At 43.8% G+C, this 19619-nt stretch overlaps 1 protein-coding gene across 1 annotated transcript in view; it reads right to left on the bottom strand.

Annotated features, from left to right (window-relative positions):
* MAML2 (mastermind like transcriptional coactivator 2) overlaps nt 1-17024 on the bottom strand; it is a gene marked incomplete at both ends in the record, with an annotated part of 366323 nt that extends 349299 nt beyond the window's left edge. Inside the window, one exon of the mRNA XM_079707545.1 lies at nt 16512-17024. Coding sequence (XP_079563671.1) covers nt 16512-17024 — 513 coding nt within the window. The remainder of the gene's footprint in view (nt 1-16511) is intronic.
* Nucleotides 17025-19619: the final 2595 nt, after the last annotated feature.

Below are 19619 nucleotides of genomic sequence, written 5' to 3'. Positions count from 1 at the left end.
AAGGTTGGGTCCTTTAAAAAATGCATGCTCTCCACAGTTTAGTTTAACACACATTTACCAAATGCTTGCTTACAAGATATCTGACATTATTGTAATAGTGGAAATACAAAGATAAATAAGGCACTTCTCCACCTTGAAGCAAAAATCCTAACAATTATGAACTCCTATATTTTCTCCAGGTAGTGAGAAAACACCCACCAACTTAAAATATACATTCAACCTGGATCTGAGTGTATTAAAACTCACTGTTCAGCAAAGAGCTGCAGGTCTCTCCCTTAAGCTCCATCTAAGATCTGCATCCAAAATAAGCAACAGCAAGGAGAAAAACTTAGACCAATCTTGGTTTTAGAGATGAATCTGCTTCTTTGATTCAAGTTTCTCTTCATAACAACCTTGGAGCCCTCTCTCCCCAGACCTGCGGGTTGACTGACTAGACTCATAAGAAATAAAGGTAGCAAAGTGTAGGCTTTCATAAATTAAAAAAGTTTTCTCACCTAGACTTGTATTCCTACAAATTAATGAATTAAAAAAAAGAAAAAAAAAAAGACTCATTTTCCAGCCTCCCTTATTCTAGATTTGATGTGCCTTGGGTGTCTGACATCCTCATTCCATTCATGATTGTCATTCTTTCTAGGCGAGTCATTGCTTCAAAATATGTGTGGGTGTGCTTCTGGGAGCTCAAGACAGTCAATGTCCTCATCTTAGATGCAAATTCAGTGGTGCATTTGGGGCCCAGCTACTCCACTCTGCCAGCTGTGAGCCTTGCAGAGCCTGGGGGTCAGGACAGCTCTGCTCACTAGCAGGGTTAGTACAGGCCAGTTCAAGCCTCTTAGCAGTCTCTAAAATGGGTAGAATAATACCCCAGAGAACAAACGGAGATAACTTGTGTATACACATTCGATAAACTGCAAATTTGCTATTCAAAAGTAAGATATTATTAGCATTTCTCAGCTGCTCCAACTTTGTTTCTCCTAATTAGAATTAAAAAGCTACAGTCACCTTATTTACAGCACAGGGTTTCTGTGAGGACTACATGGGCTGTGTACATGTAGGATGACATTACGATGACTGTTGCAAACGCCAGTTACCGCTTCTGCCTGCCTCCTGAGAGCCTCCACCCCCTTATGGTCCTGCTGCAAATTTCCTGACCATCTCTTTCCTGTATCTACAGCTAAAGACATGTCATAGTCTTATTTTCCTCAAAAGGAGCATTTCAGCCATTTCTCCTTAGTTCTCAAACCTCAGTGACTTCTAACAAAGTGATCACAGTAGCTCCAAGGAAAAGAAGGTACTGATATGGCCACCCTCCTCTTTAGAAGCATCAGAACCAGCATCTTACACAGACTGGCCAAAGCAGCACACGGCCTGGACCGGGAGGACCACTATGCAGGCAGCTGTCCAGGCTCACAGCAGGCACTGGCAAAGGAGCCCATCTTCGAGCTCTGAGGGTAACTGTTTGCTTAGGGTTATCACTTTCCACTTCCCAGAGTGTTTGCCTCCTTTTAATCAACCCAAATCAATCAGCCACCTTAAGGAACAAAGAGCTATGCATTACTGTATCACTAGTTAAATTGATCTCATTCCTTTATTTGTTTGTTTATCTCTGTCCCTACGTCCCTCCCCATTAAAATATAAACTCCATCCAACAGGAGCTTTGTCTCTCCTGTGTGGTCCAAGGGCCTGACACAAGACCCAGCATACAGTAGGCACTCGACATGTGTAACTTCTATCTTATCATCCTTTTCCTTGCACCAATATTTTCTACTTATGAGATACTGGGCTTTAGAATTTCAATCTGGGAACAATCTTAAAAGATTATCATGCCCCTGTATCTTTCAAATAATTGTAGCACTGGAACCATGTTTTCAATCACACTAAGGCATATATCTATATTCCATATGTATATTTATAGATATACCTTTATATATATTATATATAATATAGATATGCACATATGCCTTAGTGTAATTAAAAACTAGTGTTGGGGCTTCCCTGGTGGCGCAGTGGTTGGGAGTCTGCCTGCCAATGCAGGTGACACGGGTTCGAGCCCTGGTCTGGGAAGATCCCACATGCCGCGGAGCAGCTGAGCCCATGAGCCACAACTGCTGAGCCTGCGCGTCTGGAGCCTGTGCTCCACAAAGGGAGGGGCTGCGGCAGTGAGAGGCCCGCGTACGGCGATGAAGAGTGGCCCCCGCTCGCCGCAACTGGAGAAAGCCCTCGCACAGAAACGAAAACCCAACACAGCCATAAATAAATAAATAAATAAATAAATTAAAAAAAAAACTAGTGTTTATATATGCTTTATATATCTCTTGCTAAGTTTATAATCACATGTCTGTATTACAAATATATGTGCATATATTATATAATATATATAATTATGTATACATACATACATAATATACACATTATATACATAATATATACACATATATACATAATACACCCATACTTAAACAGGAGGTGGAGACCTTGGAGGCCCATTACATGTTCCTCCATCTCTCTTTCCTACTTTCATCCCTGAAGGACTCATAAGATATCTCTAGCTTAAAAGCCATTGATCTAGTCATTCACTCAACAAATATTTACTGTGGATCCAAAATGTTCCAGAAACTTCTCGGGGCTGGGATACATGTGGTGCACAAGACTGACAAGGTCCCTGGTCTCATGGAGCTTACATCCCAGTGGGGAAAGATAGGAAATGCACAAATAAATAAGGAATCAACATAAACTCAGATAGTGGTAAAACTTATGAAGACAACAAAACCTCTGTAAAGGGGTAAAGTGATAGGGGAAGACGAGAGAGAAAAAGAGAAGAGATCAATCATGCATGTCTACATTAGTTAGAGCAGACAGGGAGGTCTGTCAAAGGAGGTGATATATGAGCCAAATCCTGTGTGTCAAGAATAATCCAGCCAAGCAAAGTGCTGAGGAATCCAAACATTTGGGGTTGCAGATGGAGACACTAAGAAACAAAGGAGGACTGACTGGTCCCAAGGTCACCCTGTTAGTTAGCAGTTAAGCTTGGACCAGAATGGAGGTCTCCTGTCACTCCACACTTAACCACTGGGATACAATGTTCTCTTTCCTACTTTCTGCAATCTGGCGTACTCTTGTCTTCTGGAGCAACTGCCTTTAAAACGGATCTTTCCCATACTCTTTAACACACTTCCTCCCTTCTATTTTCTCTGTAAAGTCACCCATATAATCAACTTGTGTCTCTATTTACTAATAATACTTTACTATATATACTAAAAATAACCATGGTAAACAAACGGTGTGTGTAAGTGCATGTGTGCATATGTAATGGGAATCTGGGGCACATTTTCTAAGCAAAAGTAAGACCCATCCTATTGGAAAAGAAAGGCAACACAACTTCCTTTATCATAGTATTTTTAAAAAGAAAAGCCACGTTGCAAAACATGATATCAAGCATTTTCATCTAAAAATCAAAAAAATCTTAGAAGAAAAGCTAAAGAGTTTAGAAGTTACTAGGGAAAATGTCACCATCTCTCTGGCTCTAATCTAACAGTGGAACTGAGTGTGTCTACCCTTTGAAACAAAATAAATGACAACCACAACCAAATGCCCCTTTTGGCTTCCTGCTAGTTATCTTGCTTTGTGAAAGAAAATGTACTGGGCTGGCCTGGAGCCTAAGATGTGATCCACAGACCCACAAGATTCTAGGAGTCGTAAAGATGCAATTTGAAGATCTGTGCTCTAACTAAATCAAGAGATAGGGAAGGAAGGGATTGTGCTATCAAAGAAATTCTCTAGACTGAATATTTGGTTGGGTAAATTTTCTTTTGTTGATTTGGAGCAGATCCTGTGCATTTCTTTTTTCCAGTTCTATTAAATCCTTAAACAGATCTGAGTTTTAAGGGCTTAGGGCTGCCCTTGGGAAATAGGTGATTACACTCTCTGTTTAGAGTTTCAGTGATAAGGGGGTGGGGGGGAAAGAGGTAGTGGATTGAATTCCCCTCCTCCAGACCAATTTCTCAGTGACTCTCTTTTGTAGTTCCCTTTTAAAGCGGAAACACGTTTAAAAAATGAAGTGGTGGCACATATAAAACCCCATCCATTAATCTGCACTTTCCAATTGTTATATGTATATGAAAAAGAGACAAACAGATGGAGAGACCGATGTATACAGCTAAAAGACTAGTCAATTCCTGAGGAAGGAAGGCTCTACAAGAATATTTTTCTTTTTGGTTTATATTTTATATTTCATGTAATTATTTCACTGGGGGACTGGATTGGAAAACTTCTTTACCCACAAAAATGTTGCAAGTGTAGTTGGGAGATCTGGGGGAAAAAAAATCAGTGCTTCCCCCAAAGTCACTTTAATGAATCAAACTCTAGTCCTACAACTGTTTTTCTCATACTGGAACCCTAAACACCATCAAATAGGGTTAGATATGGAGTGATTTGCTCATTACTTCTAGGAAGGGTGCTAAGCAATTAACATGGCTGTGCCCTCACCCTCTGCCCCAGCTGGCTAGACCTTGTTTCCAAGATTACTTCAGACCCTCCTCACTAGCACTTCCTCTAAAAAACAAAATAAAACATTCTCACTCTTGTCACATCTCCTTTCCATTCTTCCTAGCAGACATATTTAAGTCGAGATTGAAGGCTGAAAGACAGAAGCAAAATATCAGGGAACTTATTCAAAGTGTATCAACCCAAAAGGGGCCTCAGAGGTGGGCCAAACCACTCACCAAGTGCCCCTCACTGTTTTTCCAAGAAGGAAAGTAAGCACCAGGGAGGTAAAAGAATTTGACTAAGTTGTCACTAGTTGGTATCAGTGGGAGCACTGGGACCTTCGACATCCAGTTCCCAGGCCAGTACTCTCTTATTATCACTAATAAGTATTAGAAGTATAATATAGTATCACTATATCACTTCCTCTTTATTTGTTTATTCATTTATTGTGAAGTGTAAAATGGAAAAAATGAAGCACTTAGAGTAATCTGCTACCAAAAAACACAAACACAAAAACAATAACAGGGATAGATGTTAGAAAGTCTGCTCTTCAAGACAGAATATGCTTACTTTCCCTCGGATGCCGTACTCGCTAGCAAAGTCTTCTGTGACCTAGAAGATCGAAGGCAATTACATTGTCCATATATATTTGCTATGCTGTTTGACTCTCCCAAGGGCAGCATAACAGTACAAGGGGAGTGACATCTTTATGAGGTTAACCCTTTTCTATTTTAAGGGTAGACTACCGAAGGCAGACGTGTTCCCTGGAGCATAACAAGAATGCTGGAAATTTGGTAGTTAGGAGGAATGACAGCACCAGGCCATCATGCAGGAGGGAAAAAATAAATTGTTCAGAGGAACAGTGAGCTGGGGAAGCCTATGAGAACACTGATGCCCATGAAGTGAAAGTGAGATGATAAAGGTGGTGGTGGGGGGGCGGGGGGTTGAATTATAACACAGCGAGAAGAGACAAAGGACAAAGCAAGGAAACTAATGTTTGCTAAGCTCCACCATGTGCCAGACAACACGCTAGGTTCTTTTATGTATTATCTCATATAATCCTCACAACATTTTAAGATAGTTTCTACCATCACGAAAAGCAGAAAATGAGTCTTCAAAGATGTTAGGTAACCAGTCCTGAGGTAACGCACCTAAAGAGGCGGAACTGTCTTCTACGCTAAGGTTTTCTGGCTCTGATTCAGTCAACCTCTGCTAAGTTAAAATTATGCACTATTTCCCATGATTCTCTAGGTCGGCTCGGCAGTTCCTCTGCTGATTCCACCTGAACTCACTCACTCATCTGGCTCCAGTGAGTTGGAGGATTGGCTGGTCCAAGATGGCCTCGCTCTCGTGTTGGCAGTTGGTGCTGATTAGAGGCAGGGGTACCTTGGTTCTCAGTATGTGGACATTCATCCTCCAGTTGGTTAGACCAGCTTCATTATATTGTGGTCTCAGTGTCCCAAGCGGGCTTTTTTATTTAACCATTTTACTGAGGTATGATTGACATATAAAGAGCTGTACGTATTTAATGTATACAACTCAATGAGTTTGGGGATAAGTATACACCCAGAAAACCATCACCACCATCAAGGCCAAAAACATATGCATCTCTTCCCAAAGTTTTCTCCTGTTCTCTTTATTTTTTATTTACTTACTTACTTGTTTGTTTGTTTATGGGAGAACACTTAAGACTTACCCTTAACAAATTTTACATCTAAGAGAGTTTCTTAAAGCCCATCCTCAGAAATAGCACAACACCATTTCTGTCATACACTTTTGATTAAAACAAGTCGCAAGGCTACTCAAGGTTCACTGGGGAGAAATAGCATCCACTTTTCAGTGGGAGGAGTGGTAAAGTCACATTACAAAGGGGCATGTGGGATGGAAGGAATCATTCTGATCATTTAAAAAACAACTTACTCTGGGCTTCCCTGGTGCCGCAGTGGTTGAGAGTCCACCTGCCGATGCAGGGGACACGGGTTCGTGCCCCGGTCCGGGAAGATCCCACATGCCGCAGAGCGGCTGGGCCCATGAGCCATGGCCGCTGAGCTGGCGTGTCCGGAGCCTGTGCTCCGCAACAGGAGAGGCCACAACAGTGAGAGGCCCACGTACCACAAAAAAAAAAAAAAAAAAAAAAAAAGAAAAAAAAGAAAAAAAACTTACTCCAAAAAAGATGTTTAAAAAAAAATAAAATTTAATTAAAAAAAAATAAAACAGCTTGCCATAGGCTCTAAACTCCATGCTCCTTCTACTATCAAAACTAATATAAATCCTACATTGTCCTTAACTGTTCTTTTTATAGATTTATTTAAAAGGACTACTTTTTATAACCTGGAATAGATGTCAGAAAACTTGGGTTCTAGTTCTACCTCTACTGCTATGGGAACTTGGAGTGTTTGCTTTTAAATGGGGTTTAATTTTTTCACCTATGAGAAACAGGTTTGATCTGTTTTCTCTCTAAGGGCTCATGAGACTGTATAAATTGATAGAATAGTGCCTATTTTTAGAACAATATGAACTAGCCCTCTTAGGGGATGGGCAGGATGGAGATGAGAAAGTTAGAAATGAGATGGCTTCTATTTTGCCACATACTCCCTCTTTCATTGCTGTGTGTTTGGAATTTGGGGGGCAGTGAGCAAAGGAAACTCCTTCCTATGGGTGGTTGAAATCTTCCATGATCTGGGTGTTGTTCTGATCATTTCCATTTAATACATTCTAAGACAGCATGGGTCCTCCTGCATTATACCAAAAATAAGAGTACAAGTCCTTGCTCTAAGGGCTTCTAGACCCAAGTAGACAAAACACTCACATGCAACACACACTCACACCAGTGAAGCAGACAGTGGAGGTGAGAAAGCTCCTGAGCTAGCCTCTTCCTGAGGGAGCTGAGAGCTCTCTCGGAAAGATACTGTTGCCTAGTCTTTGGAAGATCAGGTTCCCAAGGAGAAAACTAATGTTTAATTTAGCACAAAGACAGCTCAGAATCTCTCTCCGGGGGAATGAGCCTGCAAACAGATGCACATGCAAAGAATCTAAGCGAGAAAAGGAAGCTCTGGTTGGTGCAATGGCTATAGGACTTGGGTGCAAACTTTCCTGATCTATCGCCTCTGCCCCGTGTTTCTGTCAGAAGGACCACTGCTCTTTCCTGTTTACCCTTATGTCTGTACTTTGCTCTTTTTCAACACCTCTGTGAAACAACCAAATGGGATAATACCGCCAGCTCACAGGTTTTGCTGTCTGAAATTACATGGTGTAGTGTGGCAATCAAATGTGCAAGCCTTTGCCAGTTTAGCAAGTATGGGCCTACTTAGGTGAACAACAACGAAAAATTAGTTTCTCAGCTGCTCAGCCAGAGAATGTTTTTATTTTTACATAATTTAGACTCCAGAGACCTCCAGAAATGAGCAGTGTACACCAAAGTGTGGCAATCGTCATTCCAAAGACACAGTACAGTACACATTGTATTCAATTAAGCCACTTCTTTGCACCCTGGTTACCATGACTCTAAGAGATTATACTGTGTATCCAACAAACCCCTGGTAAGTTATTAGCAGTTGAAGGAAACTTTGGCCTTAAGTAAATTTTCTGGGAAAAAAAAAAAAAGAAAAAGACATGTAATTAACTTTCTGTTCAAATCCTTCAGAACTACCTGAAAAGAAGCCTGTTGTACAGTGAGGAATTCAAGGTGTTGGGCTTCATGTGAGTGAGAGTTATTAGTGTGTTGGAAAGCTGAACCACATTTCTGACAAAAGAGAACTTTTAAAACGACGATGTTAATGATTCTATATTAACATAGGAACCAGCCGTGACTCCGGAAGCAAGAACACTGTTAAAAACAATATAAAACAAAACAAACCCAACATGAGTTTGATTCTACATTTCCTCAGAATATTATTCTTTAAGAGGAGGAGGGGAATGTAAGTTTAAATGATGGGGAATAAAGAAACTACCAAAAAAGTTTTGACTACATTCTTTGCTCTGAGTTAGAACCAAGAAATCCGTCCCTATCCAAATATCATCCACCAAGAACAAGATTATGCTCATTCTAATCCTGTCACTTCTTCATAGAAACACTGTGCTTTTGATTAAGAATTATCCTCACAGAAACTTGCTTTGAAGCCTTGGCAGCATTTTCCTCGTGTTTCTTATGGAAAGTCACACTTGAGGAGGTACTGAGCAAAGAAGAGATTCCAAGCTAAGACCCACATCAAGGCTTGAAATTTTCAACATGCTCCAGGTCGGGGTTGGGAAGAGGGCAAATTCGTGCCGCCTGTTTGTGTGCGGTTGCAGTGAGAGAACTGATTCCCTGGCAACTTGAGCAAGGGACCTGGCTTTCAAAAGCATACATTTAAATCTCCACAGCAGGGAACTGCTAACTCTTTGCGACTCTGTGACCAGATTCACTTAAGAATTATTTGTCAGTATGAATTAATAATTCAGTTAAATTGGTAAATTTGGACTATTCCATTCTAATCATTCCAAATTCTCAATAGACAGTCTAAATTTCTCATTTACCCACACAGTCCACACAACACACTCCCTGGGCAACTAAATGGAAACCCAGCCTTTATTCAAGAAGAAGTAAGGAGTCAAATAAACACTCACTCTAGTCAAGTTCTAAATTAGGAGTCCTAGAATCCCAGGAATGGAAGAGATATTAATTGATCCTGTTCTGAAGAAGGATACTATTCAACCCATTTCATAGAAATGTAAACCCATCCCAGACGGCATCTCCATAGTAAACTATTTAGGGATAGTATGGATATACTGGGTAATATGGTATACTTCACTAACCATTTTAAATAAATATAAAGAGAAAAGTCATCCCTTGCATAAAATATCCCTGACATCCTTTTGGGGATAGAATCCTGAGCTGGGAAAACCACGAATCTGACTCGACTATGTCACTTCTCACATTAACAATAACAACATCTAAAATGTATTGAGCCCCTTCTAGGTGCCAGGAAGTAGTTAGTTATATCACTATCATTCCATTTTACAGGTGAGAAAACTGAGGCTGGAGAGTTTCATTAAATGAACCAAGAAGACACAGCTAGTAAGTTGTAGAGCTGTGATTTGAAACCAGGCAGTCTCACCCTAACCCCAGGTTCTTAAGTGCTACGATGTCTTGCCACCTCAAGCTGCCTTTAACACTTCTGTTTCCAACCACACCCCCACCCCTTTCAGACTGTAAATTCCAAGAAGACAGAGGCTATATATCAAATCACTCATCATGGATACATTCATTCTCCTGGCATAGAATAGCTGCCAATGATTCTTTATTGACTTCATGGATAATTTCCCCCGACTCGAAAAAGCACCCATGTCCACAATCTTGATACGAAATTTCAGAACTTTTGCTAAAACCATTAAGACCCACAGAGACCACAGTTCATGTCAAATACTGCTATTTGCCCGTTTCTTATCCATTCCTTTGGCAATTTGCTTGCGGTAGGGCCCGACTCTCTAGTCTTCTTCAAGCCTTGCGGATAATATATAAACCTGTCTCTTCATCCCTTCTCCAAGGAAAAAGAACAGCTTTCATTCTTTCACACCTGTCCCTTAGATATGTATAGGAAAGGGTCAGAGCTAGGAGCCGAAGATGGAGAGCCACTCCAGCTATGGTCAGTATCCCAGCATCCTGCCTCCAATCAGGGAGGGAAGGAGTTGTTGACTTTTTCCCTCAGCCATCTACTCCATAGGAGCCTTCCCTGTGCCCTGTGAACATGGACCAAATAAGGGGAAACGGTATCTGACTGACCTTAGGGTGAGTAAAGATCTGCAACCCACCTGTAATTAAAAAGCAAGGAAGAAAGCAAGTAAGTCTCAAAGACTATCTGGGCTCACAGCTTCTCATAAATTTCTGCTCGTGATTTTTTTTTTGTTTGTTTTAATGAAAAGACCTTTTCCAAGTTACTAAACTCATTTGTTGGGAAGATCAGTTTAACATCAAGAGAACCCACTTTTACCCATGGGGGAGATTCTTATTTGCACTGGAAGGCCTAGCCAGCCCAAGATGAGAGGTGTAGTTGGTTCTGCTTCTTTTAGTTTCTCTTCTGCGTCTAGCGACTGTGCTTTTAAAACCATCTCCTTTCAATGCCAAAGGCCATGTCACGCTGTATATAACTCACAGTGAATGGGAGAAGTGTGTAAATAGCAAGGCATTAAGCAGCTCAAGGGACTTGAAGATAGGTAACACAGAACACTTAGGCAGTGCGCAAGGAGAAGAGGCTGCTGGAGGGGAAATGTAATACTTGTCTTCAAGTATATGAAGGATTATTATTGCTTCACAGACGCTGACTCCTCTGAGCCTTCCTCGCTCGACCATTTCCCAGGGCTTCTGATACACTCTTGCCAGAGCTCCGGACCCTCCAGGAGGTGGATCGGCCTCACGTGTTCCCCTCACTGCTCACACGAGACCACAGTGTCAGCCAGGCTCCACTCTCTGTCCCCAAACACCCAAGGTTCACCCACATTGGCACCCAGCAGCCCCACTCCTCATTCCACCTTCTCTCTTGCTCCTCCCAGGCCTGCTGGGGACCCACATTCTCCATAAAGTGCTGCCTGGCCTGGGTTTGACTTTCTCTCCTACCAACTACTAACAGCACTCATGTTTTGAGTACCCGCTATGTGTCAGGCACTACGCTGACTGTTACACTAAAGAGTATTAGCTTTACTTTACAGATGAAGATACTGATGCCTAAAAAGAAAATTATTTCCCCAAGCTCATACAGCTGGTAGGTGTGAGGGAGGGATCAAACACAGGTCAAACTCGAAAATCTATGCATGAAATTCTTCTATTTACTAAATCTCTAAGCCTCAGTATACTTATCTGTGAAATAGCCAGATATTGCTTACTCATCTCTCTCTCTCTCTCTCTCTCTCTGTTTTTTTTTAAGCATTACATAAAATATACAATAAAAGTGCCTTGACATTCTAGGGCTCAAGAAATATTTATTCTTCTCTCCCTCTGATTTTCTATATCAGTTTTGGTCCATTCTACCTAGTTAAGTACTTTTACTGTGTCCATGTGGTCTTGATTGATGACTAGCCTGTAAGTAAGAAGGGACTAGGTCTTTAGCTGTATTTCTCTATTCTCCCACAGAGCCTGTTAAAGTATAAGGGAAATTATCATGAAAATGCAGAAGAAAGAATTTAGAATTGTTTTCTTTAAACATGATCCTGCCTATGATCATATAAAAGGGACTGGATTAAAGTACAAGGAAGTAGTAGAAGCCACTCGGAATGGTTTAGCTGCCATGCATAGCAGAACTGGATGATTTTTTTCAAATTTCCTTCTAAGCTTTTTGAGATTAAGTAGCAGTGCTAAAAACAAACACACACTGCAACAATAAAAAAAAACAGCTAATCAAGGCCACTCTTTCAGTCATATTTGTTATGCCTAAGAACATTTGGACACCCATGTTTGTCTTGGTACTTAACAAAAGGTTTACTGGCAGAGGGGAGCCATACTGCACTAAACTTTAAGGTTGAGAAAAATTTCATAAGCATCACCTAGCAAAGACATTATTTCAAAGAAAGCAGATGCCTTCTATAGATAAACATTGACCTAAACAAGCAAGACATCTTGGGTGACATAATAACATTACTTGGCTGTCAAAACAAGCTTTCTACCCATTTTTGATAAAGGAGTGTACCAACTTCTCTCTCCACTTGAACTCTTTTGCCTTTGTGAGATCTTACAATTATATTTACTGGAAAGAAGTAGTAGGAAGGTTCTGGATAGATAAGAACTCCCGCTTTATTACTTTGTTCTGGAAAACAGAACAAAAATAGGTCAGTTTTTAAGGAAATGATGGCTGCACATATAAACAATGTAAACACTCCTATCACTGTCCCACGGAGGATATTTACCACATGGACAGCTGCAGACACCCAGCTCTGGCAAATGAATTGTTTCTGTTTTCAGCCCCACACCCACCCTACAGCCTTCAAATTTTGAACTGTCAATTGGAAACTTGATTATTATCAGTTAAAAATAACCAGGGGACTCTGGCAATGATTTAACTTGTTTGACTTTCTTAAGCTAACAATTAACATTTTAGACGATTGTTGACAAAATAGTTAACTTTCCCATGTCATTTGTGCAAACTACTTTTCTAATATTCCTGACACAAGCCGGGGGACACACCTTTCCAAAGCTGCTCAGGTCTGTGCAGGGGCCTGTAAAAGACCCTAAACACTTTCACGCCGTTGCACATTTTCACTAGGATTTCCGGGGACCTTCGGGAACAGTTAAGTACTCTGATAGCTCAGTCTTATCTTGACAGCACTGAATTTGAAATACCAACCCCTCTATTTACAATAAAAGCTATTTCACCATTTAAAACAGACAACTGAAAGCTTAAGTACACTTTTAATCCCTGGAAAAACTGGTATTACGATTTGTTGTCTAGTAGTTTATTATTAGTAATACTAGTAATAATGCCTTGCATTTCTGCAGTGCTTAATTTTTTTCCAAAGCCTATTCAGAAACACACATTCATTGGCTTTCTCAATGAGCTAGGGCAGCATTATTGTCCTGTTTTACACATGACTGCTAAGTAACTTGTCCTGGGTCACCCAGCTTGCTAGTGATCAGGCAGGCACAGACCCCGAGGATGCAGTCTCCTTGTCTGATCTGTTTTCTTTCCTCCACACTACATTAGAGAAAAGATAATCTGTGAAGCCAAAGATGACTTAGAACCACTTATCTATCCAGCCTAGCAACACAGTCTAAGCAACAGAAAAAGAGCTTGTCTCAGGCAAAAGGGAAAGATTAATAATGCACCACAGAAGCTCTAAACCTTTCTGTTCCATGGACCAGCAATTATTCAGTTTCACAGTTCATTCAAAGATTCAAACATACTTCACCAGAAAATGATTTAGTGCCTAAAGCCTGCTCCAAGTGGTCAGAAATGCAGATCTGCTTAAACCCTTACAATCCAGGCCCTCTTTAAAGGCCCTGTTCCTGCAATCTCTGCAGTAACGGGGCTTCCCCTGAACTTGCACTTGAGTTAAATGAAGAAACTGGCTGAGTAAGGGCTGCAGAATTAGGCTCTCAATGTGGACAGAATTAGAACCAGCTTGGAGGTTTGTGTCTTGCATTGTTCTTGAAACTCAGGCTATTGAAAATCTCAGACATTATATATTTCTTGTAGTATCACACCCCTCAAAGACAACACTATCCCACAGAACAGAAGTTCTCTTTCCACCCTCATTCAAATATTACTGACTATATACAAGGCATTGTACTAGCAGGTATGCAGGACACAGGGCTTTCATCTGAGGACACCGTGCATATTCGATTTTAGATGATCAATAGTCTCTCCTTTTCTCCAAAGGACATTTATGGCCACTTAGGGCATACGAATTAAGTGTTAAAGGGATACCTTCAACACACCCAGACAGAAACAAATCTAGTTATGGACACAGTATTAAGAAAGAATTCTGACACCCATTCTGCACAAAGGCCCCTTTAAATGGATGGTGTTTCTGAAAATAAGAGGATCCTGAGCGAAGTGAGACCTGCAGATTTAACAGGCGTAGTGAATCACTACCAAATGCCCAGGCCTCCCTTCAGACACAATGTTATCAGGTTAATACAGTACTTGCATCACCATCTCTGAGTACCATGCTGAGTAACAAAGCGCCAAATTTAGAAGCTAGAATGGAGAAGGGAATTTCCAATAACCAAAAGGGGGCTGGTGGATCAACCCTTGCAATGGCGCAGGTTTGCAGTGAAAAGTCACCATCAGAAATAAACTGGACTTTTTACTCCTAACTCACAGTGCACCTCTCATCAATCTTCTCGGCACTCGGGGAGCGAGCTCCTCTAAGGGGATGTTTTAGGAGATGGCTGGTAGTTAGGGGAGAGAAAGCAGGTTCCCTTTTAGAACAGGAGTGAAGGAGCAACCAACTTGGCCTTTCGCAGCAGTTAAGCCTCTAGTTGGGAAAGGCCAGACATGGTGCTCTCACTTCCTCCCGGCATGGATATTGCTATCGTCGTAAAGTTACAATAACCACTGAAGTTGGTTTCAATTCGCATCCCCAAGCCCCCAAGAAAAAGAGGCAGCCTCATCTTCCTTCAAAGTGGGAGAAAAGCAAAAACCAAAAGAACGAGGCCATAAGCAGACACCTTCCTTGCAGCGGCTGGGATGTGAAGGCCACATCCCATCTTGGCACCCAGGACAGAGATCTGTCTTCTCCACTGAGAAGGGCTGGGCGCCTGGTTCCCTGTATCACCCCCCGAAACACTTACCAAGAGACTGTGAAGCACACAAGGCGGTATTATTGGGAGACTTGCAGACAGATTATAAATTTACTGGGGACAATCAGGGCATTTAGATGCTTTTGGCTGCAGATGCCAGTGATACACACACTCACATACAAACCTCATTCTTCTCTCCATTTGAGTGATTCTTTACCCTCCCCGCCCCCCTTTACCTCAACATGTCTCTTTCACAAAACAAACTCTCATTACTGTCCTAGGGAATTCCAGGGAGAGGTGGGGATACAGCAGGTGGAAGGGAAAGGAAATTAGGCCTTGAAGCACTAATATAACCCCAGAGGCTAATTGTATCCAAGGATAAAACAACAAACATTGGGCAGTTTAACTGTTAGCAGTTATCTTTCGTCTGGAGTTGGCGCCAGGAAGTTGCAGTTCTAGGCATCTCAAGCAAAATGTGTGGTGGAATAGAACAGCACCAATACAGCCCCCAGACTTTCTGGAAACTTCAACCATCACAGACCCAGCCCAGGGATAAGGAGGACCCACAGAGAAGCATCCTAGGGGCCTAGCTGGAGGATGTCCTCTCCCTAGAGCTCCTTCTCAAGCTCTCTCGGAGAAGGAGTTCAACCCAGTGCCTTCCTCTCCTTTGGGCTTTTTGAGGACGTTTCAGCTTGCATGGCCATTTCCTGTTGCTGACTTTCATTAGGGCTGGCTTGGGCAAACTGGAGCTGTGCTGTGAGCGGACACAGGACTTCCGAATCCCCACAGAACTCAGAAATGGAGGAAGTTTGCAGGGCTGCAGGGCTGCAGGGCTGCAGGGCAGGGCTCCACCTTCTACCCTGAGGCTATGGGCCCAGCAGCTTTGGGGGAAAGCCAGCACAAGGCAGGCAGTCACCTAACCAGGAATAGCACCAAGAACCAATGAGTCAAGGGCTACCCCCTCTGGGATGAGGTGTGTCTATACCTCTGAGGAAGAACTTCCAGCCAGAAACCTAATCACAACTTTCAGGTTGGATGTCTTGTCACCAGGAATGGCTGAAGACAAGGCACTTTCTAGGATGACAGCATGGAAACAGCCCCTTTGCGCCTGCCCATTTTACTGAAGGCTGTAAGTGGGCACTATCTGATTGTAGTGCCTGTGGCAAGAAGCTAGATGGGGACAGTGGGGGAGTCTGTAAGAAATCAGGGAGCAGGCCTTACACTCCCTCACCAGTCTCTGGGCTATTTCCCCAAGTTTTTGTTTTTGAGTGAGGGAACGCTCAGGGAACTTGCTCTGCTAGAGATGACACTTATGTTCTCCTGACCCAAGGAGAAGGGGCCACTTCAAAGAGGGAAGGGGAAATAGGACAAGAAGGAAAAGGCTTGGCTCAAGGTCATCTGGACTGCTAAACAAATGCTTTCAGGCTAAGCATGGCTTGCAGGGCCTAATCAGTACTGGCTCGCCAAAGCAGGAGGCTTCCTGAGACAAGACCTTCCTCAATGGCTCAGATCTTGCTGCTCGTAGCCAATTATTCTGCAAGCTCTGGACCCCAGAGCAAACTCTGGAAAACTCAAGTTTCTTACCACTTAAGGAATACTCTACAGGTGGAGGAAAACCCATGAATGAACACCAGCAGAACTTGACAAGTAAGGGTTTAGTAACACCTCACAAACAAGACACCCAATAGCCTTTGAGGTAGTCAGGTGGCATCTTGGCCCTTTGTGCTGCCGTCCACTCTACATCAGGCCGAGGCCAGCTCTACCCTCGCCAAAGTCCACACGACCACAGCCAGAATCAGGAGAAAACCAGGTGCCTTACCGCAATCAGGGCCGAGTTCCTCTGGTCCGCCGGGGTTGAAGCCGGTGGCTGCTGCTCCCCGTCGATCCCACCGCTGCCACCATTATTGCTACTGCTCAGCAGGTGCTGCTGGTGGTGATGGTGATAGTCTGGTGGGGGCGGTGGGGCCGCTGTCGCTGCCGCTTGGGAGGCTGTAGGAGGGGCAGCAGGTGGCGGGGGAGGGGCTGTAGTAGTGGCAGCAGTGGCAGTGGCCTTGGTGTGTTTGCCAGCCTTCCTCGCCCCCTGGCCGTGCTGTACGAGGCTCAGGAGCTGCAAGGTGCTCTCTCTTTCCCGGTCTGAGCTCTCGGCCCTACCCCGTTCGTAGCGTCCTTCACAGCTCAGGTGGTGCTGGCGGCAGACGGCGATCCGTGCCCGAAGGCGCTCCACGATGGCACTGTGCACTCTCGGGGTGACTGAGCCCCCTCCAAGGAGCCCCGCCCCAGGGGCCCCCCCTAACCCTCCTGTGGGGGCCTGCGGGGGCGCTGTGTCCCCCATCTTACTGGACACAATGATTGCTGCCTCTGGGATGGTGAGGTGGAAGGAGGCTATGGCTGGTTAGTGCAGGCAAATCTGCTGTTGACAATGTGCGCTCAGTGTTCAGGGCCACATGAATAGAGGTCTTCAGAGGTTGGGGGGAGTAGTGGAGAAGGTATGGGGGAGGGGAGTGAGTGAAAGAGGGTGAGGAGAAAGAATAGAAACCAATCGCAGAGGGTAAGTTGGAAACAAACCCTAATCAACTTAACTCTAATTGCATTTGACAGCTCTGGAGAAGTTGGACAGAGTTAGTGGGGTTTTTCTCTCCCCACCAAGCTGACAAGAGCCACTAGGTACTTTGTAAACACACGATCTGGGGGTAAGAGCAAGAATTCAGGGATTGTCAAGTGAGAGACAGGAACAGACAGCAAAGGGAATTGTGAGAGGTATTAATACAGAGCTGGACTCCCCCACACCTAGTTGTTTTGGAAGATTTTTTATGGGGATGTTTCTGCAGAGAAACCCATTTCTGCCATGGTCTCTGTAACCCACGGCCTTTACTTTTCCTCAGGTTAAAAAAAAAAAAAGTGCTGTTTCAGAAGCTTTTTGAAGTCAATGTTCAAAACGTACAAAAATCAAGAGATACTGTCTTTTGGCTTTTAATTTTTTTCCTCCCTTTCCCTTTGCTCCGGTGTTTTCTCCCCTTTGGGGGACTGCAGGATGTGATCCTCTCCCCAAAGAACGGGAGGCAGCTTTTCAATTGTTAATGCCAGTAACTGGACTTTTGGACCATGCTTTTTTCTTCAGCTAATCCAATCACCAGTAAAATCCTCATTCCCTCTAAGGTTTCCCAGCCTTAAATGAAAGCAGTCTGAAGTCACTAGCCACTGAGAGAGATCCTTCAACACATTTTTTTCTTTCCCGCTTACGTTCCTAGTCCTCACCCCCGGCTCGATTCTAATACACTTATCAAGAGAGACAAACTCCTCCGAGAGTAATTTACAAACGATGGTCAAACTTACAAACTTCCAGCAAATTGCACCGAGTCATGTCCAGCCACTTTTCTGTCCACTTTTGTACATTCCATCCCCGGCCAGTGGATCTGAGGGTCTGGACTCGCAATAAGCAATGTGGTTCTATCTCTTGGATTGCTCCGCTTTAGAGATGGAAAAGAAAGTAGCTGGTCTTTTCCTTTCTCTTTCCCGTCTGTTGTTCGCCGCTTGGGCTGACACTGGCTCCGCTGCCCGGAGTCACGGCGATACACAGGCTTTCATTGTGCTCCGATAGGAGAGGGAGAGAAAGAGAGAGAGTGAGACAGAGGGAGAAAGAGAGAGCCAGCGAACTGCGGGGGTGGGGGTGGGGGGTGGGGGGGGTGGGGGGGTGGCGGAGGGCGGGGGGAGCGCTCGCCCGAGGCTCCCTGGTGGAAGGCGGGTGCCACTGCACAGGCGAGCAAGGCGGCCGGCGCCGGGGAAAGGGGAACGCAGAGGGCCTCCCAGCGGCTGAAGAGGTGAATCCCAAAGCCTGCGCATCTCGGCGGCGGCGCGCGCAGCTCGGCCTCCGCCTCGGCTCCGGGGCGGGGGAGAAGGCTGGGGAAATTCCCCAACCTCTAGTCGACTACTTCACCAGCTCGAAATGTTGAAGAAATTCCCGGCCAGGGGATGTATTTTCCCTTCCAGACCTCCGTTACGCGCCCCCTGAGGATGTCATTTTCATTTTTCAGTATGTTGTCCATGGCACCCCAGAGCACCCTAGCGAGAGCTGGGTGAGCACGGAGGAGATGTTCAAGAGTGTCACAGGGAGACGTAGGGTGTGTGCGCGTTGCGGGAGAAGGGAGGAGGGAGAGGAGAAGAAATCACATCATTAGCTCCTAAAGGACAGGAGGGTGTCTATCTACCTGCCCGCCTGCTTTGTACGTCTCTGGATAAGTCAATCTGGGTGATCACAAGCAAATCAGTAAGAATAACTAAAATAGTTTACCATGATGAAATTACCAATACCAGTTCCAGAAAGGAAAAAAAAATAAAAAAATATTGCTTTGAAAATACAAGATTGCCTATGACAAACCTAATGCAAGATCTGGGGTCTCCATAGCTGTCTGATTTACATATACAATGAGGAAAATCATTATGTAGCAGTCGAGTTTCAAGAAGTTTACTAACACAAACCAAATAGATCTCCGACACAGACTGTTGTCCCCTCATCTTCAGATAATCCTACCTTTAAGACCGCAAAATGTATATTGGATTCTGCTTATTATTATCAATTATGGAGAATAAATTAAGGTGAGCACAAGATTGGTATAGTCAGGTCAGTAAATATTCTGTGTATCCTAACTTGGAAGTCATTTGGATTTGAGGTCTCAAGCAATGGGGCTTTGTTAATTAATTAATTAATTTATTTATTAATTTATTATTTTTTTTTTGCACTATGCGGGCCTCTCACTGTTGTGGCCTCTCCCGTTGTGGAGCACAGGCTCCGGACGCGCAGGCTCAGCGGCCATGGCTCACGGTCGCAGCTGCTCCGCGGCATGTGGGATCTTCCCGGACCGTGGCACGAACCCGTGTGCCCTGCATTGGCAGGCGGACTCTCAACCACTGCGCCACCAGGGAAGCCCGG

The sequence above is a fragment of the Hyperoodon ampullatus genome, assembly GCF_949752795.1.
Source record: "Hyperoodon ampullatus genome assembly, chromosome: 7".
NCBI classification, from domain to species: Eukaryota; Metazoa; Chordata; class Mammalia; order Artiodactyla; family Ziphiidae; genus Hyperoodon; species Hyperoodon ampullatus.
Note: the sequence above shows the minus strand (reverse complement) of the source record. Positions and strands in the feature narration are given on the sequence as shown.